Source organism: Calonectris borealis, chromosome 24, assembly GCF_964195595.1.
Source record: "Calonectris borealis chromosome 24, bCalBor7.hap1.2, whole genome shotgun sequence".
NCBI classification, from domain to species: domain Eukaryota; kingdom Metazoa; phylum Chordata; class Aves; order Procellariiformes; family Procellariidae; genus Calonectris; species Calonectris borealis.
In genome coordinates, this window is record NC_134335.1 from 7,978,186 (window position 1) to 7,999,631 (window position 21,446).

The following is a 21,446-nucleotide window of genomic DNA, read 5'->3' on the forward strand; positions in this document are numbered from 1 at the left end:
GAGTGAGAATTCAAATAAACCAAAACGCTTTCTGCTCAGCCGGTCTCTTCTGCCATCTGCGTCTTACCGAAACGGCCCCGGCTCTTATTGGGGAACTAGCTGGTCTTCCGAACAGCTGAGATAAATTTGCCGGATCAGATAAAATGCCCAGAAACGGGAGCAGAACTCGACAGCGTTTCTTTCAGCCTTCTCAAGCTGTCATTGTAAGCTTAGAGTGCAATTTGCAGGGAGAAGTATTAGTAAGCAAATAGCTCTATAAAATCTAGAGTGATTCTTTTATTGTTGTTGGAGTCTTTTCCTGATGCTTATTTTGCATATATATTTTACAGTGGTGTTCCAATGATAAAATACTGTTATTTTTAAATAAACCGTGGGAATAATTTTGCTGCTGATATCTGGATCTGGCTTCTTGGAAAGCAAATGGCTCCGTGAGTGCTCAGTAAACTGGGACTTATTTCTGTCAAGCGTGTGTATTGTTGCACTTGTTTCTGCGCGCTGCCAGTAAAACTCCTAGTTATTGTATGTGTGTTAGATACGTGTTTATATACACGTCTGATATATGAGATGTTTAAAATATATGTTGAGTGTTATCAGCAGCGAAATTGTATGGCCGGGCTGACAAATGAAGTAACTGTGCTAAATGAACTCAAATCTTATTCATCATTATATGCAAGGCAAATAGAAAATTTAAGTGAACGACAGCTGCAAATTATTTTTTTTTCTTGGAGAAGGGAGCGGTTGATGGTGCCTGAGCGTCAGAAGCTGTTTATGAGACTTACCTCGTGCAAGTTAGGTATCATGATTTAGTTTGTATTTTGTTGATTTCATGATGTAGTTTGTATTTTTTGGTGCTGAGAGTGGGATGTTATGCAGCAGAACGGTCAGGTGTGCTATGGCCAAGGAAAGGACTGTCCTCTTGTGAAGCAGCCGCGTAGATAAAAGCACACATAATGGATGCCCCAGAAGTATATATGAGAAAGAAGTATTGGTTTGGGAGTATAAATGAGAGTGAGGTTAATATTGGTGATTTTTTTCGGTAGACCTTTGCCACGGCTTGGCTGTAAAGCACGCTAGAAGGAGCAAGCAGATGACATGCCTCAGTAAGCGGGTTTAGAGCAATTATGTAGCTGCATCGCGGCATGTAGATTCATAAAAACTTGTAAAACAAGTGCAGCCTGGTGATAGATGGTCAAATGATTATTGTTTGCAAACAATATTATCTCCAATAGATAAGCTGTTTACTTTGGACTTCAATTCCTCTGGTTGGGAAGTAGTCTAATTTATCAAGGCAGTATGGTTCGGCGCGGATGCTTCGTACCCCAGCTGTGGAAAAAATCTTATATTAAGAATAGTACTTGGAAACATAGTTAAGTTCAACTTCTAACTCATTTTTACAGATGGTTTCTATATTGCAAAGAATATTGGCTGTTTCCTGGCTGCGCTTTTTTTTAAACCCCAAACACTTTGTTGTAAGAGAGTTAAAAGACTAACTCCTGAAACTTACAGTAGACATCTGTTTGTTTGTTTTGTAGCTGTTTTGGTGCCTCATCTTAGTCTGGAGCTTCCTGCTTTCAACTTCTGTAATCTGGCGCTATGCATCCAGATCCTGGACGCTTACAGGCACTGCTCTTCATCGCTGCCGCGGGTCTCGTCTCTGCCGCGAGTTCAGGTAAGGCCTTCTCGCCCGAGCCGAGATGACTTGCTCGGAGGTTTGGAGGTTGAGCCAGTACTTTGGAACGAGCAGTGGTTTGGAGTGCGTTTCGAAGTGGCCAACTTTAATGCATATTATCCATAATCTGCTTTTGAGGAAGCATGGAGCACTTAAACGCAGTCTGAAGCTGAATGTATGGCTTTGCTTTTGAAAACTTGGCTCCAAACAAGTGCTAGAATGTGGAAGACTCTCGGTTACGTAGGTTTGTTCTTTGGGATCTCCGTGGACTTCGCTGGACGCCGATTTTGCTGCGTACAGTGCATCTTGTGTTCCCATGAGGTTGGGAGGGTTTTGAAATTTGTAGGGGGAAAGGGGAATCAGATCTTTGAAACGCGAACGCTGATGCGTGGCTGCAGTTGGAACAGCTCTTGCGTTAAAAAAAGAAGAGGGATGGTTTTAATTGACACATCTGCTCTGTGTAGTCAGCTTGTCTTAACGTAACCACACAAAAAAGAAGCTTTTACTACTTTTAGCACTTCATAGCCAATCGTTATAAGCAAATGGGATAAATTTTATTTTTCAAGCAGTCATAGGAGATAAATCCCAGCTGCAGGGTCACTGCTACCAATTTTGACTTTTACACTAAGCACAGAGTGTTGGTGTCATACGCAAGGGCAGGGACGAAGATGAACGTAACAGTGCAATTTCGTAGCTATTGGTGGCTAGCAAACTAAAAAGGTCATTGCTTTTCTCTTATCCCTGGAAATTCAAACTGAACTAATAGGAAAAACAGTTTTCTAATTAAAAGCTAAAAATGGACATCTGGAGTCCTGTGAAATGCTTGGATACCGTTTTTATGGATTTCATCTTTTTTGTTAAGTGAAGCCACACTTTAATTTCCAGTTTTATTTTATGTTTATGCAGATAGTTTATGGTTCTGTTAAAAATGCGCAGTTTCTCATCTGAAACTCATCTATATAAACAGAGCTTGGATGGACTGACTTTAGAAGAAAAGCATGAGCTAAGGGCCCCACCTACAAGAAAACTCTCTCTTACTTGGATGTCATTTAATATCGTCTCTTATTTGGATGTCATTTAATATCATCTTGACCTGTACTAGCTGGAATTCCTTAGCTTATTTACAAACTAGAAATTGTTTTCCCCTGCGGCTGTGTCTATTTTTAAAATTTATTTTTTTTCCCTCCCATCTTTCTAACCAAATAGGAGTTATCGGTGTTAATTGCCTTTTGCTTGCTCCCTTCATACAAAATCTTTAGCGGAGAATTCCATAGAAAACAAATGGAAATAATTCCCAGTGTTTCATTGGCCAGGATAGGAAAAAAATTCCTCCAACAAGCAGGAATTTTCTTCTGGCAAATAAATGGCTTCTCATAACCAAGTTTTGTGGAACTGAACCTTTTATTTATTAGCAGCTTTTCCTGTTTCTGTTCATCTTTACTCAGTAAAGATAATGGATGCCCAATTCATCATTCTCGTCCTGATGAAGTCCATGTATTTGGAATTAACAAGAGCCTTTGCTGTTCATCCAGCTTTTTTTATCCTGCTATTTTTAATTAGTTCTGCAGACTCGGAGACGGTTCTGCATAAATACCTGGCAGGCTGCTACCATTTCTAAAATTTTACAAGTCACGTCCGGGCCCGCTTCATATGGGACAGATCAGCTACAGCTGCGTGTTCCCGTACTCCATCTCTTCAGGTGATGGCTGCTGTTTCGCTCCACATAAATCCAGTGGGATTGCAGATTTTGCTGGCCCCTTTTGCTGGCCCTAGCAAGCGTGATGCCTTTGCCTTGTGCACGCTTGGGGATGTATCTCACTCTTCCCGTACGCTGAACCTACCTTCGTTTAATCGCTGTTACCCTCTTCGGGGGGTCTGAATCTTGGCTTGAAGTTTTCCCTGGCGTTAGAGATAGTGGGAATCTGTCGCGAATTCCTCTTGCAGAGGAAAAGTCGGCACCTGCTTGAGTGTCGCTAGCAACTTGGAGTTTAGAGCCCCTTTCTTTGTCTGTGTTTGATCTGAATAGTCTTTTAGCAATATTTAACCTTCTGATGAAAGAAGTTTGCCAGGTCTGTGAACAGTGGCAGGAGCCTTGGGAGAGCACGTTACCGTAAAACAGATTACGGTCAGTCTTTTGTACAAGTCAGTGCATCATTAACCTTATCGCATGTGTTCGTGCAACATGCTGTTCACTAACTGAACGTAATTTATTTTTTTTTCCTTTTAGATTTAACTCCCCGTTTTATTTCTGAGCCCTTGTCTACTGTCCAGAAGTCTGGTGGGCCAGTACAACTCCGCTGCTCTGCCGAGCCCTCCACAGCTCGCCTTTCTTGGCTGTTTAATGGGGAACCTCTGGACAGCAAGGTGGGAGAAGTGGAAATCCAGTCAGGATCTTTGACAATCGTCTCCCTCAGCCTGTCAACGTCTGGTAGCTATCAGTGCGTCGCTAACAGCAGCGTGGGCGCCGTTGCGAGCAGGCCTGCAACGGTATCCATGGGCAGTAAGTTAATTTTTCTTTATATTCCTGGCTTCTTGCAAATTATATAGACCTCAACTGGTTTGTATGGTTTCGTTTTCCTTGACTTTTAGAAAACTTCTAGCTTCAAGGTGTGGTTTTTTTTTTCCTCAGCCAATACTTAGTATATGATCGATTATACACTTCTCACCAATTTTTTTTTTCCTATGTCATCCGAGACCTGTCAGGCGATGAAGCCCTGGAACAGATTCCCCAGAGAGCTTGTGGATCCCCATCCTTGGAGGCTTTTAAAGACTCAGCTAGACAAAACCACACCTGATCGATTTAGTATCGGTGATAGCCTCATTTTGAGCTGAAGGACATGAGTCCTTTCCAGCAAATATAAATATTATTCAAGGAAATAACATTCATTTCAAAGAATTGACCTGGAAGTACAAGGTTCCCAAAAGCTTTTCTTCAAAAAGGATCTTGAAAGAGCAACTGAGCTGCCATGCCATTGCAGAAGCGTGCTTCAGACTTGAGGAGAAATGAGTGGGAATTGTTGCCCGGGAAATAAGTGGGAGCTGCAAATTTTCCTTTTCACTTGTAGCATTTTATTTGGTCAAAGCTGTCTAGATGTTCTTCAGGTGGGGACAGTCTTCTGTCCTTCCAGGGACAATTTCCCTTCTCTCAGTTGCACTGGTTCTTCTAATTAGTCTTTGTGTTGGTGCTTGATCTGTAAATTATTTGGTCTTAAAGGACTGTGGAAGGGGAAGGGCAATGTTTTCCACATGGAAAGGACGATGCGGTGCTGAGAATGGGCATATAATATTCCGTGAGCATGATTTGCCTGCTTGGGATCGTGGGGCTGTCTGAATCAGGCCTTTGTCAAGCAGGATTTGAGTGATTTCTCTGTAAGGGTACCTCATCTATGGAGCATGTCCAAAATCCCCCTGGGAGGAAAATTTCTTATAAGTGAGAGAAGTAAGTGTTTTGGTAAAGTACTGACCCATAGCAAGACCCTCTCCAGAGAGCTATAAGGGTGGCTACATAGAAAAACTTCACAACCTAGAAGATGCTTTGAACATGAAGGGAGTAGAAGAGTAGCTTTCACACTTTCCTCCTCCTTTTGAGATTTTAGGAGCAAATTAGAAGGTGCTGGTAGATGTTGAGGCTTTCTGCTTGCCTCATTGCTCGTGGCAATGAGTGGGAGGCGCTGCTGTACTCAGTGTTGTGTTAATTATAATCACAGAAAGACAATTTAATGTTTCTTATGGACAGGCTTCCTGCTGTTAATGTAAATTGTCTTCTATATTGCCTTCAGAGCCCGTGATTAGCACTGCAGTCTTCTCTTACCAATGTCATCTCTGCTCGCTTTTGTTGAGGAAACGCAGGAACTATTTTTTTTCCTCACTATTCCCATGTAAAAGCTGGCCCTTTCCGTAGTAAGGAGGCATATGTACACAGGAGGGTTTATGCTGTTATGGACTCCAGAAGAGACCATGCCTGTTGATGCAAATGTCCAAATGCTGCACCGGAGACAATAACCAGCTTGAAACCAGCTATATTTTAAATACAAATACTGAGCTTACTGCCCTTCCCCTTTCCCAAGCCTTGGCTGCTCTTAACCTTTTACCAATTCTCTTCTAGGTTTAGCTAATTTTGATACATCAGTGAAACCTGCCGTTGCAGCAGAGGAAGGAGGTACGGCTTTCATCGGATGCGAGGTGCCAGAGAGTAACCCTAAAGCACAGGTTCGCTTTCAAGTGCGGGGAAAATGGCTGGAACAATCAACAGGTGAGATGTCTTATGCCGCTGCTCAGTGATATAAATATCCAACAACAGCTTGCCTGGATTTTTTTTCTTAGAACTTAAAGAAAAAATCTCCAGAAACTTGCAGAACTTCCTGTGCAAATCACTTTAGATAAACCTGCCTTGGTAAACTAATATCCTTTGCATGGCAGCATGATTTCTTTGTGATCCTACATTTAGAATAGATTGATGTATCTGACAAGTTATTTAAAAAACAAACAAACAAAAAAAAAGGAAGCCTTTGTTTGAAACTAAGTTAAATGTAATCTTTTTTCCTTCCCCACTCATTTAGATAACTACCTAATTCTTCCATCTGGAAACCTGCAGATTTTGAATGTATCTTTAGAAGACAAAGGATCCTATAAATGTGCAGTGTACAACCCAGTTACTGACGATCTCAGAGTAGAACTCACTGGACGTAAGCTCATAGTCACACGTGAGTATTCAGTTCAGCTTTCCAGAATTAATACATCTCAAACCAAATAAACAATCTCCCTAAGATTTTAGCATGGGCATATCAACCTAAATATCCACTGGTCTCAAATACCATGTTATGTAAAATCTGTCCGTTATCTGCACACTCAATTCTTATTTCCCCGAACTGTGGAGGAGCAGTGCAGCTGCTTCTCAAATCCCAAGAGGACAGAGCACGTAGTCCCTGAAAAGGGGATACTGTTAGTACCCCAGCTGCCAAACCGATTTCGGAGCAGGACCTCTGGAAGAGAACATTACAGCATCGTGCTTAGTCACAAGTATAAGTAGCCGTGTTTGGAAGACATGGCAAACCTCAGGACTGGAGGAGGGGATGGGAGAGTGCGGTTTAAAAGACTGGTTAGTGATAAGCCTCGTCTCCTTTCCTCCAGGCTCTTCCTCAGGTGGCTTCCACATACTTCACCCCCTGGCACCCCAGAGCCTGGCGGTGCCCCGGCACAGCTCTTTGACGCTAGAATGTGTTGTCAGTGGGTTGCCTCCAGCCTCCGTCCGCTGGGTTAAAGACGGCCGGGACGCGCTGAGAAAAGGCGGGTGGAAACTGCTGCACTCCCATCTGGTGACGGACAGGCTTGAGGCATCGGACTCTGGAAACTACTCCTGCGTGGTGGGAAATGAATTTGGAGTAGTGGAATACGTTAACTATTCACTTACTGTACTTGGTAAGAAATAAAGAAATTTTCACGTTCGGGCAATGAACGTTTTCTTTGTATACTTGCTGGGTTTTGGCATCTGATTAGAAATAGCCTAACAACCTTTCTCAACCTAAGCATATTAAAATAAGGTATGTTCGTAATGACCATATCTCATCATCTTTCCCAAGTTAAAATCCATAACTATTTATCTCTTCAAACCCTTCGCAGTCTGAAACAATTATACAGTAAAGGATAACAAACTCGGAGGGAAGAACTGGTCTATTTATTTTTCTGCAGAGTGCCAAGTGTATGTGGGATACATGTCAATAATGTGCCAGAGATCAGATGTTTCGATGTTTCTCTTTTGAGGTTGTATGTAAGCAAAAAACTGGTGAGGAGAGGTGATATGTTTGGATGAGGACAAAAACAAAAGCGAAAGAAATATATTTGGCCTCTTTTGTGTGGCTGCAAGTCGTTCCTAATCTCCCCTTTCTTTTGTAGCATATTTTCCTGTTGTTTGAGGGTTTTGCCTCCATGACTGTTTTTGTTTGGTTTTGGAAATGTGTACATTAGAGTAACTCAGAGAACAGGTTGTTGACACACAGTACCTTTTGTTATGGGGATGTCACTAAAGAATTACTTTGGAAATACAGGTGTTTTATTTACAGTATTAATGCAAACATGTGACTGTTTGGAATAGAAGGGAGAGACCATTAAAACAGGCAAGTGTGTGGGAAAAACAGCTTTAGGCTGCGTAGAACTAGAAGCGTGTGGTGCTTGCTTAGCCTTTGTATGCGATAAGTTTGCGTAACGTTTCGCAGTATTTTTTTCAGGACTTAGGCTAAGATCAACGTACGGTGGTTTCTGTAAAATTATTTCCCTTTATAGAACCTGCCTCGATCTCCAAGGGACTGCAGGATGAAAGCGTGGCCGCTGGAGCGACTGTGCATTTCGGGTGCGATGTCCGCGGAAGCCCCGTGCCGACCCTCACCTGGCTCCACAACGCAGCTCCCCTCCGTCTCTCTCCACGACATCTGCCGACGGGAAACCGTCTGCGGATCCGCGGCGTCACCCAAGAGGACTCCGGCTTGTACCAGTGTGTAGCAAACAATGGGGTTGGATTTGTGCAGTCCACTGGGAGACTTCGTGTCCAGCCGGGTAGGAGCACTTGCAGCCCTCAAGAACTCAAATTAAGCTCTTGTACTTCAAGCTTTATTCTGTTTTTTCCCCTAGATTATGTATTGATTTGCTTCTGACTACACTTTATAGCAAATCTTATAAAGAAGGTGCTTTCAGTTGAATTTTAAGAGATGGAGGTATTTCTGGGGTAGCATGGTTATTTGATACTTAAAACCTAGATTACCGGCTGCAATTAAATCAGCTTATGATTGAATTTGACACGATTTATTCTTAAATAGAATCAGGGTCCTGTTGTGCTGGATGAACTGGTTGTCTTAGCAGTATTGGCCGACGAGTAATTATGCCTGTTCCGTATCCTCAAGTTTACAAAACGATCACCAGATTTGGGGTTAATGCACACTTCCCCTGTATCAGATTAGCAGGTACCAATAGTCTTATTGATCACTCCTCAGTCTAGATACTTCCTAATGCCTAGAGAACTCGGTTTCTGCTAGTACAAGGACATTGGCAAGACTGTTGCTGTTCCTGTTCTCCCTGTGTCGTGCGTAGTTGAAGCTTTTGACCTTCTCTGTACCCGTTAAGATCGACGTGAGCTGTGCAGAGGCTGGTCTGTGACCTGCGTATCTTGCGACCTGCTTGCCTGTGGAGTGGGCTAAGCCGGTCTTGCCTCCGCTGCGTTCCTCACTGACAGTCAAGTCTTCGTTATTTAGAAAATTTGAAGTGTGGTTTGAGTGTCATTTTCTATCAGCCTTCTCTAAGCACAAGTCTAAGCTGATCTCTTCAGTCTGGAGGGAAGTCTGGAGAGGCTGTCTAGAGACGAAATAACTGTTAAAACGGTTAAAAAGAAGCATGTGTGACTTTTTTAATTGTATTGACTCATTTTGGCATTAAGCGTCATATTCCTTAGCCAAATTCATTCTTTGGGTTTTTTTTTCCCCCCAGACGAAGGCTCTAGGCCAGTTATAGTCTCTCCACCAGCAAGCACCGCTGTGATAGACGGTGGGGACGTTACGCTGTCTTGCAATGCCACTGGCCTACCCGTTCCCGTGATCCGTTGGTACGACAGCAGAGGACTCGTTAACAGCCACCCTTCCCAGGTGCTTCATTCAAAACCGCAGAAACCTCCTCAAGCGACGCCGGGCAGCGCCGTTGCGGAGCCCACCTACTTCTCCGTGTCTCAAGCGGGCTCGAGCTCCTTGCACATTAGGAACGCGACTCCTGAGCGTGCCGGGGAGTACACGTGCGAAGCCATCAACGAGCACGGCTCCGTGGTGTCAAAAGCCTTCCTTACAGTTGGTAAGCTTGAAGCACAACATTGCACGGTCAGCTCCCTGATTTAGGTGAGAAATGCCTCGAAATGAGAAATTAACGGCAGGTAGGTAGTGTGGGTGTCCTGGGGAAACAAAGCAGAGGAGTGGACCAGTTCCTTCGTGGACCAGTTCCTTCCTTCCACCTTAGGCAGAGGAGAAACAGCTGTGTGTATTGCATGGACTTAGCGTTCTTATATGCGATGAAAACTATCCAAGGGTGGGTTTTTTTTATTTCTTGAAACTGCTACTAGGGAAGGACAGTTCTTATACTAAAGGCAAGATGAGAAAGAGATTTCCTTTCTTCACACTGGAATATTATGTGGTATTAATAACAGGTTTAAGCTCCCCCAGTTCCCTTCGCAGGAGCCAAGATACAGATTTTTAGCTACGTGAAGTGACTTCAGTTTCTCAGCTCTTTCAGAATCTTGCCTTAGTAAATTTAGCTGAACGTCGGTGGGATTTAAGGTCAGTGGAATTTAATATGTGGCCCTATAATTAAAGTTCTTTGTTACCACCGATTAGAGTTTAAAACTCATGTAAATAATTTGAAGAGATGCTTCAAGGTTCACTTAGAGGACGAAAGAAAGAAGAAACCTCAAGAAAGCGATCCCATCATGTAGTTTTATAAATAAGTTATTGTTGGACCTTGCTGAGTGGAAACACAAAACTAAATATCATCCCAGAATTCAGCCTGTGTCAAGTAGAAAAATCCCACTGCTTTGCCTCAGAATTTTATGGCAGTAAGTTCAATTTTAATGTTTTGTTTATTAACTTTTATCGGTTTCTAATATGTTGTACTAGCTGCTGATTATGGTGCAGAGGGTGGTTAAGGCATTTGGTTTTGATATAAAAGTCCTTAAGTAGTTTCTGGGAGCTGTTAGGGTTTTAGAACAGTTCCCAACCGTGCCAAGAGACATGCTCAAACATTTAGACGTTTTAATGAAGAATTCGTGCCAGGTAACACTTCCGAAGCACCTGAATGACTTAAGCTGTGATTCCAGTGCATTTCTTTGGTAGTAGGATCAACTTAAGCAGCTCTCAGCCTTAGCAGCTTGTTCTTGTAATTTGCCTAGTGCAAGCCCACAGTAAGAGAGCTTATTTAGCTGAAAAATGTATCTTTTTTTTTGTTTGTTTTTCCTTTCTGCTGGATCTATTCCACGAAGTGATTCATTGCATGGTCTTAAAAGCGGGCAGGGCAACTTAAGCCACCATCAAAGTGAGAAACCACCAAAATGTAAAATGATAGCCTTAGGATCCTATCCCCATGGCGCTTATTTTAAGTCTTTTTTAGACAGTTGTGGTGTTTGCATGCATGGCAGTAGCTTCCCAGAGCTACTAAACACAGGGCTAATTCTCCAAAATAACTTCATCTAATGGAAATGAAGGGGAAAAACACACTCCAGAAGTCTGAGTAGCAGGCAGGTTAGTATAAAACACAAGAAGGAGTAGCACTTATGGTAGGTAGGTAGGGGGTACAGTGGAGAGCAGGCTGAAGTTGTCTTTTGCAGAAGCCAGGCACCTCTGAGACGTCTTGGGGGGATTTGAAAAACTTGCCAGGCGTGGGTGACTTCACTCATCTGCTGTGTTCAGATTTTCGGAGTGCTTTCCCAGCCTGTGCTAAGGTACTTGGAGAGCTCGTAAGGAGGGAGGATCCTCTCTTTTTTTTTTTTTTAAGAAGTAGGGAAGCAACGCCTGGGAACGCGATCTGTTTGCACAGCGGAGACTAAATACAAAGGTTGCTCTGCTGCCATGCAAACCCGGGGCACGCCAGCGGGTTGAAATCTGCTTGCGTGTTTGCACTTCTGTTTCAAGAAGGGTGTAGAAGGACTAGAAAAGGTGCTGTGAAATGCAGCAATTGGGTTCGTAGGGGTGTGGAATAGTTTCTGCAGGAGGAGAGGCCGAAAAGGTGAGGGCTCTTCACCTTCCAAATGAGACAGACGAAGGGAAGACACGGTAGTAAGCTGTAAAGTACTGGGTATTATGGAGAATGCGGGTAAAAGCTATGAATACGTTCTTGTAACACCCGAATCTGGGACATTCGGTCCTTCTCTGGTTGCTGTCAGAGGCAGGATTTTGGGCGCATACAGCCTTTGGTCTGAGCCAGCTCGGTGCTGCTCATGTTTCACAAGCTGAGGAAGAAGAGTAAGGCTGAGTGGCTAAGGGGAAAGGGATGGCACTAAAAGCAACAGCCGAAAAAAGTTGCATAATGACACAGCAGCAAAGAGAAGTCTGATGTACTGGTTTATATGGGTAGCAATTATGCCAGAAACTTAGCAAAAATTGCTTAGATCTGAATTGCTTAATGGAAATTGTTACCCGGGGGTTGTTTTCCAAAGCAAAAATACAAACTCCTTGCCAGTTGTTGACGACTCCCCTCTCACAGCAATCAACACAGCGATGACTGCAGGTCTCCTGTCACCAGCCTAAACCACAACTAATTCTCCACGCGCAAGAGTCCGTTTCCCCCATGCCAGCAGGCGTCAAACCATACTGTGCCCACCCACAAATCCTCCGGGTCCACCGCAATGCAGTGGGCTTCCGCCTCCTCGGGCGGATACGGCATTTGTTTCCAATATTCACGCGCGGCGGTGCGTCCCTTTCCCACTGCTTCGCTGACAGTAGTAGATACCCTTTCGCTTGGAGATTGTTCTGGGGGCGTCTGACATTTTAAGCAAACTCCATCTGGCTTTGGGGACGTCTTCCCCGCGTCGTTCCCTTCTTCCCGTCTCCGAATTTTGTGGCATTGCTAAATAAATAGGAAGAAACAAACAAGGAATGCTTGCTGAGAGCGTGTCTTCAATTTGAAAAGAGAACTTTCCTTCCCAGCTTTTTAAAAAGTGGCCAAAAATAGCAGCCACACTTGCTGCTGGTATTTTAATGGAGGTTTGGAGGAATCTGAGTCAGCCAGGCTAACAGTGCCTAGGCTTTACATTACCAAGGAATTTGTTTGTTTTGTAAACCAAGTTCCCTTCATTCCCTTCCCCTTCCAGACCCCGGCATGTAACATAAACCTACACAAATCTGAAAGGAGGGACAGGGCTAAGAACATCTGGCAGTCCGGCGCTGCAGCGTGCAACCTTGAGGCGCTGCGCTGGTTCCCAAACGTTCTCGTTTTAAGCGCTGACGTTTACTTGTCCTGCATAATCTCAGATGTCCAACCTGCCACCCCTTTCCAGCCTGGAATGCTGACAAGCCCTGCATCAGCCAAACAGTGCTTTTTTTTTTTTTTTTTTTTGTCTTGCGGCCTCTTTCGAACTACTGATATTCTATATGTATTTTTTTTCATACCAGGCAAAGTAAATAGGATGGAGGAGGCTGGAGCAGGATTTCTAGAAATGCGCTGGTATTAAATTGCATGTTAGATCTGCCTGTAAACTGAGTTTATTCTCAGCATAAATTTTCAAATGAAGTAGTGGAGGCGTGCAACTTTCAAAGCTGATAGAAATTACAGCTAAAACCTCAGAAACTGAGGTAGGAGAATGTCCTCTTGTGTGCACGCCAGTTCAGGCCATGAAAAGTTCCTTGTACAACTGCGATTAATTTAAAATTACTCCATTTGTGTCACAAGAGTAGCTATATATATTTTTTTTTTTCTTTTAACATGCATTGCCACTACTTAATTTATCGGAGATGCTAGTCAAACCATGCCTGCAGATGTTGTGTTTCAGGTTTTCTCCCTTTGCTACTGTGAGAAGAAAAAAAAAACAAACCACAAATAAAAACCAACCAAACAAAAAAAAACCCCCGCAAAACCACCAAACAACAAACCAAAAAACACTGTTCTGCCCTGAATAAAGAGCCGGCGTGCAAGGGCGCAGCTTGGCACCGGGCTCAGGTCTGCGCGGGCATCTCTTGAACTGGGTTTTTGCAGCAGGGCTTGTTTGGAAATGACGCTCTTAAATGATTTAGCGTCCCCTCTGCGCGGGGCAGATGTACGTCATCTTGAAGATGTAACCAGACTCCTCCCTTTACAGTTCCTTTAGAAACTGGCACGAAAGCAGAAGAAACGGCTCCCGTGGAGATTGCCCAGAGCGATGAAAGTGACGGTGATTTTGGTGCAGAAACGGTGTTTTCAAGCTCGCCTCCCACAAAATCGCGTTTGGATGCAGCTGCGACGGAAAAAGCCTCGAATGCCGCCGCTCCCCCCGAAGCCCCCATCATCCTCAGCCCCCCGCAGACGCTGAAGCCAGACATGTACAACCTGGTGTGGCGTTCGGGGAGGGATGGGGGCTTGCCCATCAATGCCTATTTTGTGAAATACCGCAAGGTAACGTTTCTCCGTAGAGTTGAGGCAGCGCGCCGCGGCAGATGGATTTCATTGTTTTAGGTTTCTCAAGGAACCAATAATTGTTGCAGTGCTGGCGTTAACAGGAATGCGGTGTCAGGCCGGAGAGAATATAGAATATAGTTGAACCACGATGTTACCCTGGCCACACAGGCAGCTCGTTTTAGGGATGGCTGAAGGTTCGTCACAAGTACGCCGTTCTATCTAGTTTTAAGCGAGAGATACTCAGCAGAGCCTGGGCTTTTAATTCCGTTACGGTATCGTTATGGTCTATGGGGAATGGGGCTCCAGGGCATGTTGTACACAACTTCAGTGACGTTAAAAAAGCATTCGCGTGAGCAAGCTTGAGTCTGGTGGGTGTGCTTGAGATCAGAAGGGAAGCTGAGTATTAGCCTAATATGTCAAAGAGTTTGCTACTCTGCGTCCCAGAGAGACCCTATTAAACTGAAGTTACCAAACACAAAGCTGAACTAAAATTTCCTAAGCAGATACCTTAAAAATGGTGTGTCAACAGTGAGCTCTTTTGATTAAAATCAGAACCAAGCAATGCCTGTGCCCGTTCTTCCAAGCAAACAGTTTTCTGCATGGCAAAGCTGTTTGGTTTATTTTTCATAAGCTTTTTAATCCTCTACATCCTGATCTTGTCTTAGCCTGGAGGGAATGCTTAGATTTTTGACCTGTTAGTTCCTGAAAACCTAGTGCCAAAGTCTGTTGATGCAATTTCTCATCCAAAGGTGGTTGGTTCACATAAGCACTGAAAGCTTTGAATACTACTTTGACCTTTTTGATGCTTACCCTTCACTCATAACAATCCTTTCCGCATTGAATGTGCTCGCTCATGTGTTTCTCGCTAGGGAGTTTACCGTGGTTTTTTAGGATGGTGTTCTCTTCGTATCATTAAATTATTTTATTGATTTCCCTCTTTTAAAGAGGCGGGGGGGGAAGTTGGGGGAATAAAAGCCTTAGAGTGGTCGCTTCAGAATAAAATACTTGAATGAAGTTATCTGGCATAGCCTTTGATAATCCACGGCGTTTAAATCTGCCTTCCATGTTTTATTAAAGTCTTATATTGTTTAGTAGCTTATTTTTGGTAGAATCTTTGTCTTTTCCTTTGGGATTTGGGGTAATGTTTTCCTGCAAAGGTCAAGCATTAAGAGACTACCCTGAATCTCTTTCCTCTCTTAAATGGAGCTGGTGATGTCACTGTTAAATTAAAAAGTGGTTTTTTTTAAAAAAAAAAAAAAGAAAAAAAAAAAAAGAAAAGATGCATTAATAAAAACCAAATCTTTGGTCTCCCTGCTGACTTTTTTTTCCAGCCTCAAAAAGTAACTAAGATGTACTTTTTGTTGCCCGTTTTAACCAATAAATATTTTAAAATGCTTAAGTACAGGAAAAGCTGGGATAGTTCAGGGAACATATCTTTCTCATTAGGCTGTTGGGTCCAGCCCTTTAATGTCACACACACTGCCAGCTAAAGGCTGATTGAAGTCTTTAAAATCATTTGGTCTCTTGCTAGTTTTAGCCACAAGTGAAAATGACCATTTTTTTTCCGAAAACAAGTGCACGCGTGTGTATGGAGAGGGAAAATAAGTTTATCGAAGGAGCCCCATGAAGGTAGTTCGTGGCAGAAGCACTTGGAGACAAACCATAGGTAGATACAGGAACACGTAAGGAGTTTTGGCAGGTGACAGAGGTCCTTTGGATGCGTGTGTGCGAAGGCGATGAGGGATTTGAGTGTGACGTTGGGTTCTATGCAATTCACTGCTGATGCGGAGCTTTCCCTCCCTGTCCTGTGCAGCTGGACGACAGCATCAGTGCAGCGGGAAGCTGGCACACGGTGCGTGTCCCTGGCAGCGAGAACGAGCTGCGGCTTACCGAGCTGGAGCCTTCCAGCCTGTATGAAGTTTTAATGGTGGCGAGGAGTGCTGCTGGCGAAGGCCAGCCTGCTATGCTGACATTTCGCACCAGCAAAGGTAGGTGCAGCACAATGTGCCCTGTGTCCTAGGCTTTCGAGAGGACATTTATTTAAATTACATCAACTGTATGTTGTCTGCTAAGCTGTATATGAAATGCTCTGCAATTTAATTGCTAAAGAACAGCCTCTAATAACTCAAATAGCTGTGGGGCAAGCTTTCCTGAGCATTACCAGGGCTGTTGGTAAGTAAAAGCTATTAAAAGCTCGATAATATTATTTTTGGGCTGATTATTAAGATTTATACTGTAAGGTTCCTCTTGCTTAAAGGAGCTAAGTCAGGGAGCAGCCCTGTCTTGTTAGTCAGGCTTAGTCCTTGTCCAGGTTTTTCAGAGTATCACGAAAGAAACTCTCTGCACCATCAAGTTTTCATGTAGCAACAAAACTGCTTCTGGTTTGCTTTGCAGACACTTCAAGGAAAATATCTCAGCTGACCAGAAGCCAGCTGTTTTGATAGTTGCGTGCAGATAGCGACAAGCAAAAGAGCTTTTCTAATTCAAAGTAATTTTTTTTTCTTTCAAGCTTGGACACTGGTGGCTGTACTCTTAAGAATACAAACAATCAGATATTTTTCATGCTAACGTACAAGAACCAGATAGCTTAAAATTTTATTAAGAACGTAATGTATTCATGAAATCTGTGCGTTCATGATGCATACACACTGCCATAGGCCGAAAGTCCACTCAGCCCAGTGTCCTGGGTCCAGCTGTGGCCAAACCCAGCTTCCACAGCATTTTTATTGAACCTCTGGATTTTGGTGTGCAATTTTCACCACCTGTTTTGATTTCGTGATGAGAGAGGGCTTTGAAACCCAGGCAGGAGCCGGCGGCATGACCGCAAAGTGCAGTACTGCAGACATGAGTACCGCAGGTCACTTACCCGCTGCACGAGTCGTTGGGCTGATAGGGGAAGTCTCCTCTCTTGCTCCCCTGAAGAAAATCCCTAATTGCTATCCTGACTGTTTAGCTTGTGATTTGGAGCCAGGGCTTTAGTCCCCTGCGCCGTAGTGAGTGATCCCTGAGCTGATGTACTGTATATCGAATGTTTCTTAGAAAGAACATCATCCTCGAAAAACACTCAGGCTCCGTCTCCACCAGTAGGCATTCCTAAACATCCCGTCATTCACGAAGGCACAAATAATTTCGGTGTTGTCCTTCCGGACCTGTCTCGACACAGCGGAGGTAAGCGTATGGATGGTTTGTAATCCACGTGCTAGAAGTTGTGTTGCAAACAGGTGCATCTAAGTTGACTTGTGTTTATTATTGTGCTCTAGGTGCTTGTACTACCTCCTTTATTTCCTATTTATTCCCTAGGCCTCTTTGATACATATATTTTTCCTCTCTTCTGTGAGTGAGGTCAGATATCTGCCAGATTTTCTGTTCTTCTTTGTGTTTCCAGAGTAAAAGATCGTAGTTCGTGCTTTTGGGATTAACTGAAAGATTACCTTATTCCAGTCAGTGAGTCAGCATTTTAAGTACCTGCCTTGATACCTCAGGTTTCCACAGCAATGTTAAGTCACCGAGTAGTAGCGCATTTCTTACAGACTTCGGCATCTGCGGTGGGGTATTTCAAGCTATGGATTTAGCAAACGCATGCCCTAATCTAGTGAACTTATAATATTTGCAAGGATGCTGTTACCTGCATGTGTGGTTCTCAAAAAATGAGATAGGTCTTTCATGTGTAACCCACGTTCTTGCTGCTGATCTTTAAACCTGCAGTTTCTTTTTGCGAAATGCTCTGTTTTTCTCTTCTCTTCCACTGTGAAAGATCCAGAGGAAGAAGGGAAATGGGAGATGCCCATGTCAGAGTTTTAAGTTCTCTTATATCTGTTCTGAATGTTTTCCTGTGGCTTCCCAGGGATAGGCTTATTTCTGATAGGAAGAAGATACAACCACTTCCCAACATTGTGATTTTTAGACTGGTTTCCAGTGAAAACAGAAGGTTTATAGTCCTTTTTGTCATCACCCCAGCCTTTGAACTCCTTGACCTGATTCAGGCAAATTTACTCAGGGACTGAGACCTCAAAGGTGATTTGGTGACTAAAGTTTCGGTAAAACCAAAAGGGAGCGGAGAGGTTTATTAATAATGCAGGTGAGGAGCGTTGCACGCCTGTGAGAGCGCTAAATATCAGAGGAGCCAGGCAAGGGGACGCTTCACATGTGCCCGGCTGCAAATGCTCAGCCTGCTTCGTGTCCCCAAAGCTGCTGACTTGCTGTTCCTTGCTCAGTTCCTCCTCTCATCAGTGACCGGCTCCGTTTTAATGAATACAAGCTAGCTTAGCAAAGCCTTACAGCTCTCATCGGTCGTCAGAATGGTTATCACCAGACTTACTAACGCCACCTCTTTCCGTTCTCTCTGTTCCACTGCTGTCTGTAACGTCAAGTGAGATCAGTAAGTATATCGTCGTTGCATGCTTGGTTTGCTCTTTGTTCTCATTTCTCTGGCAATACGGCACTCTCTAGCTTGGGGGGCTTGAAGTCTCATTGGGTCTGGGGGAATTTTGGGGTTTTGAAAATGATAACCAAATTTTTCCTGTTCCCTTAGTATGTGTTTCTGTTTCTATGTAGAAACGGGTTGGGGTAGTGCAACACCATATCCTTTTTGATTGTTATATTGATAAAGGAATTGATTCCTGTGTTTTCTACTCTTCAAGCACCTTTTCCAGAAGAGTAAGGGGAGTAGTTATTACAGGAGGATTTAAGATTCTCCTTGTTTAATACATGAAGTCTAATTTAATCATCAGCAACTAGTTTAATCGGTGGCCACAGAAAATGAAGTTTCAGCTGACTCTAATCTCCTTGTAACTGAAGTTCTCATTTCAGTTCCAGAAGCTCCCGACCGACCCACGATCTCCACAGCATCAGAATCATCCGTCTACGTCACGTGGATACCACGAGCAAACGGTGGCTCCCCCATTACTGCCTTTAAAGTGGAGTACAAACGCTTGGGTCGAAACAGTGACTGGCTAATTGCAGCTGATAACATTTCCCCTTCCAAGCTGTCTGTGGAAGTGCGTAACTTGGAGCCAGGTATTAAAAACGATCTTTCCTTCACCTCAGCTGTTGTTGCTGGTGTCATTGCTTAGATGACTGTGCTTCTGCTGAGAGAATACTGCAACTCTTTGGTTGTTTCATTTTAACTTCTGCTCGGATTATGCTGTTTCTGGGTTTTTTGGGGTTTTTTTTGTGGGTTTGTTTTTTTTTTTTTGTGGAATATGAGCTCGTTACGTGACTTCAAGTTGATTTCTGGCTTTCCAAGTGGAAAAAAAAAAAAACCCCACCATAATTTAATACTTGTTCTTGTGGAGAGGAGGGTTGTGTATTATTGCTATTTTTAACTTAATTGTCCTTTTAGTAAGCACTCAGAATGCAAAAAGAGAAAAGTGCATTAATGGCAAAACGTCTGTCCTGATTTCTGGTTTCTCCCAGTGTCCAGCCCCGAAAGCTCAGGGGAAGAGAGCGAGAGCGGGGGGAACAGATGAGGTCAGGTATCCTTTGAAGCATCTTCTCGGTGCCCAGCACCTTGCAGTTCAGGGACTTCCCGAGCTGATGGAGGCAGCTCTGTCTCTGTGTGTAACAGCCTTTGGATTTTTCTGGAGTGAATTTCCCTAATCGCTTTTAGAAGCTGTTTATATTTCTGATGTCCACATTAGTCTGTGGCAATGAGTCCTATGTTTTTTCTAATTGGGTGTTGTGCAAAAAGTGCTTCCTAATCTGTTTAGTCTCCCCTTGAATCCTGTTTCTAGTGCTTGTTTTGCTACGACGTCTTCTTTCTTTCACTTTTTCCCTTAAAAGGAGAAATGTATAGGTTCCGTGTGATCGCTGTGAACAATTATGGGGAGAGCCCACGCAGTGCAGCATCTCGCCCTTACCAAGTAGCCGGATTTACCAGCCGGTTTTCCAACCGCCCTATCACAGGACCTCACATTGCTTACACCGAAGCCATCAGTGACACTCAGATCATGTTAAAATGGACGGTAGGTATAATCGTCTCCTGTTCTTCTCACCTTTGCCGGCCATTTTTTACTGCTTTGGCTCTTAAAACTCAAGGATTAAGAGCTGATTGCAGTGTAGTGAGTGGTGGTTCCCCCCCGAGACTCAGAGGTGTTCTTCTTCCTAGAAGAGTGCTAAGATACTTCACGCTTGTACGGTAGAATTGGGTAGCTTACTGGGGCGTATGCCTCTCGAGCCCTCTGCCCCCCATTTCCAAACCCTTTTCCCTCCTCCAAGACAGCCCTGTCGGTTGTTCGCTCCCTTTTGCGCCGTCTCCCAGCCTCCCTCCACCTCGCTCTCCCCTTCCAGCTCCCTGGGGATGCCACACACCACCTCCTCGGGTTACGCCAGATGTGAGCCCGACTGCCAGCTCCGGTGAAAGGCTGCAGCTGCCTGAGCCCACCTGCTTTGGCACAGACGTATCAAGAGGCACCAGTGGGCTTAACTCTGTCCAAACCCCCGTTCGTGCCATGAGCTGCGAGCAAGTTGGCTTCGTTTCCTGCAATTCCTGTTGCTTTTGTCAATCCAGGCTGCGATGGCTTGAAGCGGGCGCTGCGTTTAAAACCCGCCGTCTTCCCTCGCATCCAGTAGAGGTTTCATGTTAGAGAAACGTTTTCCTTTCCCCGGTTACCTCGTCTTTTGTAAACAAGTACTTTAAAGTCCTTAGTGAAACCCACAGAAATTCTTTGCTCTTGTTTTGAAATCTAACCCCCTGGTATACTTTGGAGGATTTAACGTGTAGAGTTCCCAGTGTTAGTTTGCTCTGCTAGCTCAGCCTGAAGAGATGTTAAGGATAATAAACTTAAAATAACCTCTAGTTCCTCAGGAGGCTGCATAACTTAAAGTAAAATATTCTTGAGCTGAGTTTTGGAGTGACCTTAACTCTTTCTGAAGTAAAAACGATCTTAACTTTTCCATTTCCATTAATCACGCAAATTTTCAGGCCGTTCGTGGTCAAACCCTAATTGACGGTTTGGGAAGTGATGTGGGAGGAAAGCGCCAGCCCCAGCTCAGTCTCTTGTCCCCGTGCTGCCCTCCTTCTTTCATCTGGTCCGGGGAATTCAGCGGCAGAGCACTCTCCTGCAGCCCTGTGAGAACCCCTGGCGTTGGGCTCATCTTGTCTGCGCATCCACAGCAACTGATAATCCTCTTTTCTGTTGTAGCTTCTGTGCAAACCTCCCCCTACGCCTTGCTTGCACAACCTTATTAAAAGAATACGTGTTTCAAGGTGATAAGATATTCAGCGATGACAACACAGCAGGACTCAATTAAAATTTTTCTTCTCTAACGCCGTCTTTTAAAACTCTCTTTTAGTATATTACATCGAGCAACAACAACACGCCCATCCAAGGATTTTATATCTATTATCGGCCTACGGACAGCGACAATGATAGTGACTACAAGAGGGATATCGTGGAAGGTACGGCGCAGTATACGCAGTAATAACACTACTCGATGGGGAGGAACATCGTGTAGCCATGTTGGCTGTGTTTATATGAAATCTAAACTGCTTTTCCCAAACTAAGTCTTTACAATATATTTCACAGAAGTAGCTATCTCAACTACATAACATCAAGTTCTGCCCACACATGAACTTGTTTCTGAAGCCTCTTCTACGTAGAAGCTTGAGAACCAAATACTGGTTTTAAGTTTGTCTTGTTATACTGCTGCAAATCCTTAACGTAGG

The 21,446-nt window shown here is 43.9% G+C and overlaps 1 protein-coding gene across 1 annotated transcript in view; it reads left to right on the forward strand.

The window, feature by feature from the left end:
• The first annotated feature begins 632 nt into the window (after window positions 1-632).
• The window catches only part of CDON (cell adhesion associated, oncogene regulated), a 37,239-nt gene continuing 16,425 nt past the window's right edge, over window positions 633-21,446 (forward strand). Inside the window, exons 1-13 of the mRNA XM_075173114.1 lie at window positions 633-1,669; window positions 3,897-4,169; window positions 5,775-5,921; window positions 6,229-6,372; window positions 6,800-7,087; window positions 7,949-8,218; window positions 9,143-9,496; window positions 13,485-13,777; window positions 15,594-15,768; window positions 16,820-16,948; window positions 18,590-18,796; window positions 19,562-19,743; window positions 21,074-21,179. Coding sequence (XP_075029215.1) covers window positions 1,594-1,669; window positions 3,897-4,169; window positions 5,775-5,921; window positions 6,229-6,372; window positions 6,800-7,087; window positions 7,949-8,218; window positions 9,143-9,496; window positions 13,485-13,777; window positions 15,594-15,768; window positions 16,820-16,948; window positions 18,590-18,796; window positions 19,562-19,743; window positions 21,074-21,179 — 2,644 coding nt within the window. The 5' untranslated portion in view covers window positions 633-1,593. The remainder of the gene's footprint in view (window positions 1,670-3,896; window positions 4,170-5,774; window positions 5,922-6,228; window positions 6,373-6,799; window positions 7,088-7,948; window positions 8,219-9,142; window positions 9,497-13,484; window positions 13,778-15,593; window positions 15,769-16,819; window positions 16,949-18,589; window positions 18,797-19,561; window positions 19,744-21,073; window positions 21,180-21,446) is intronic.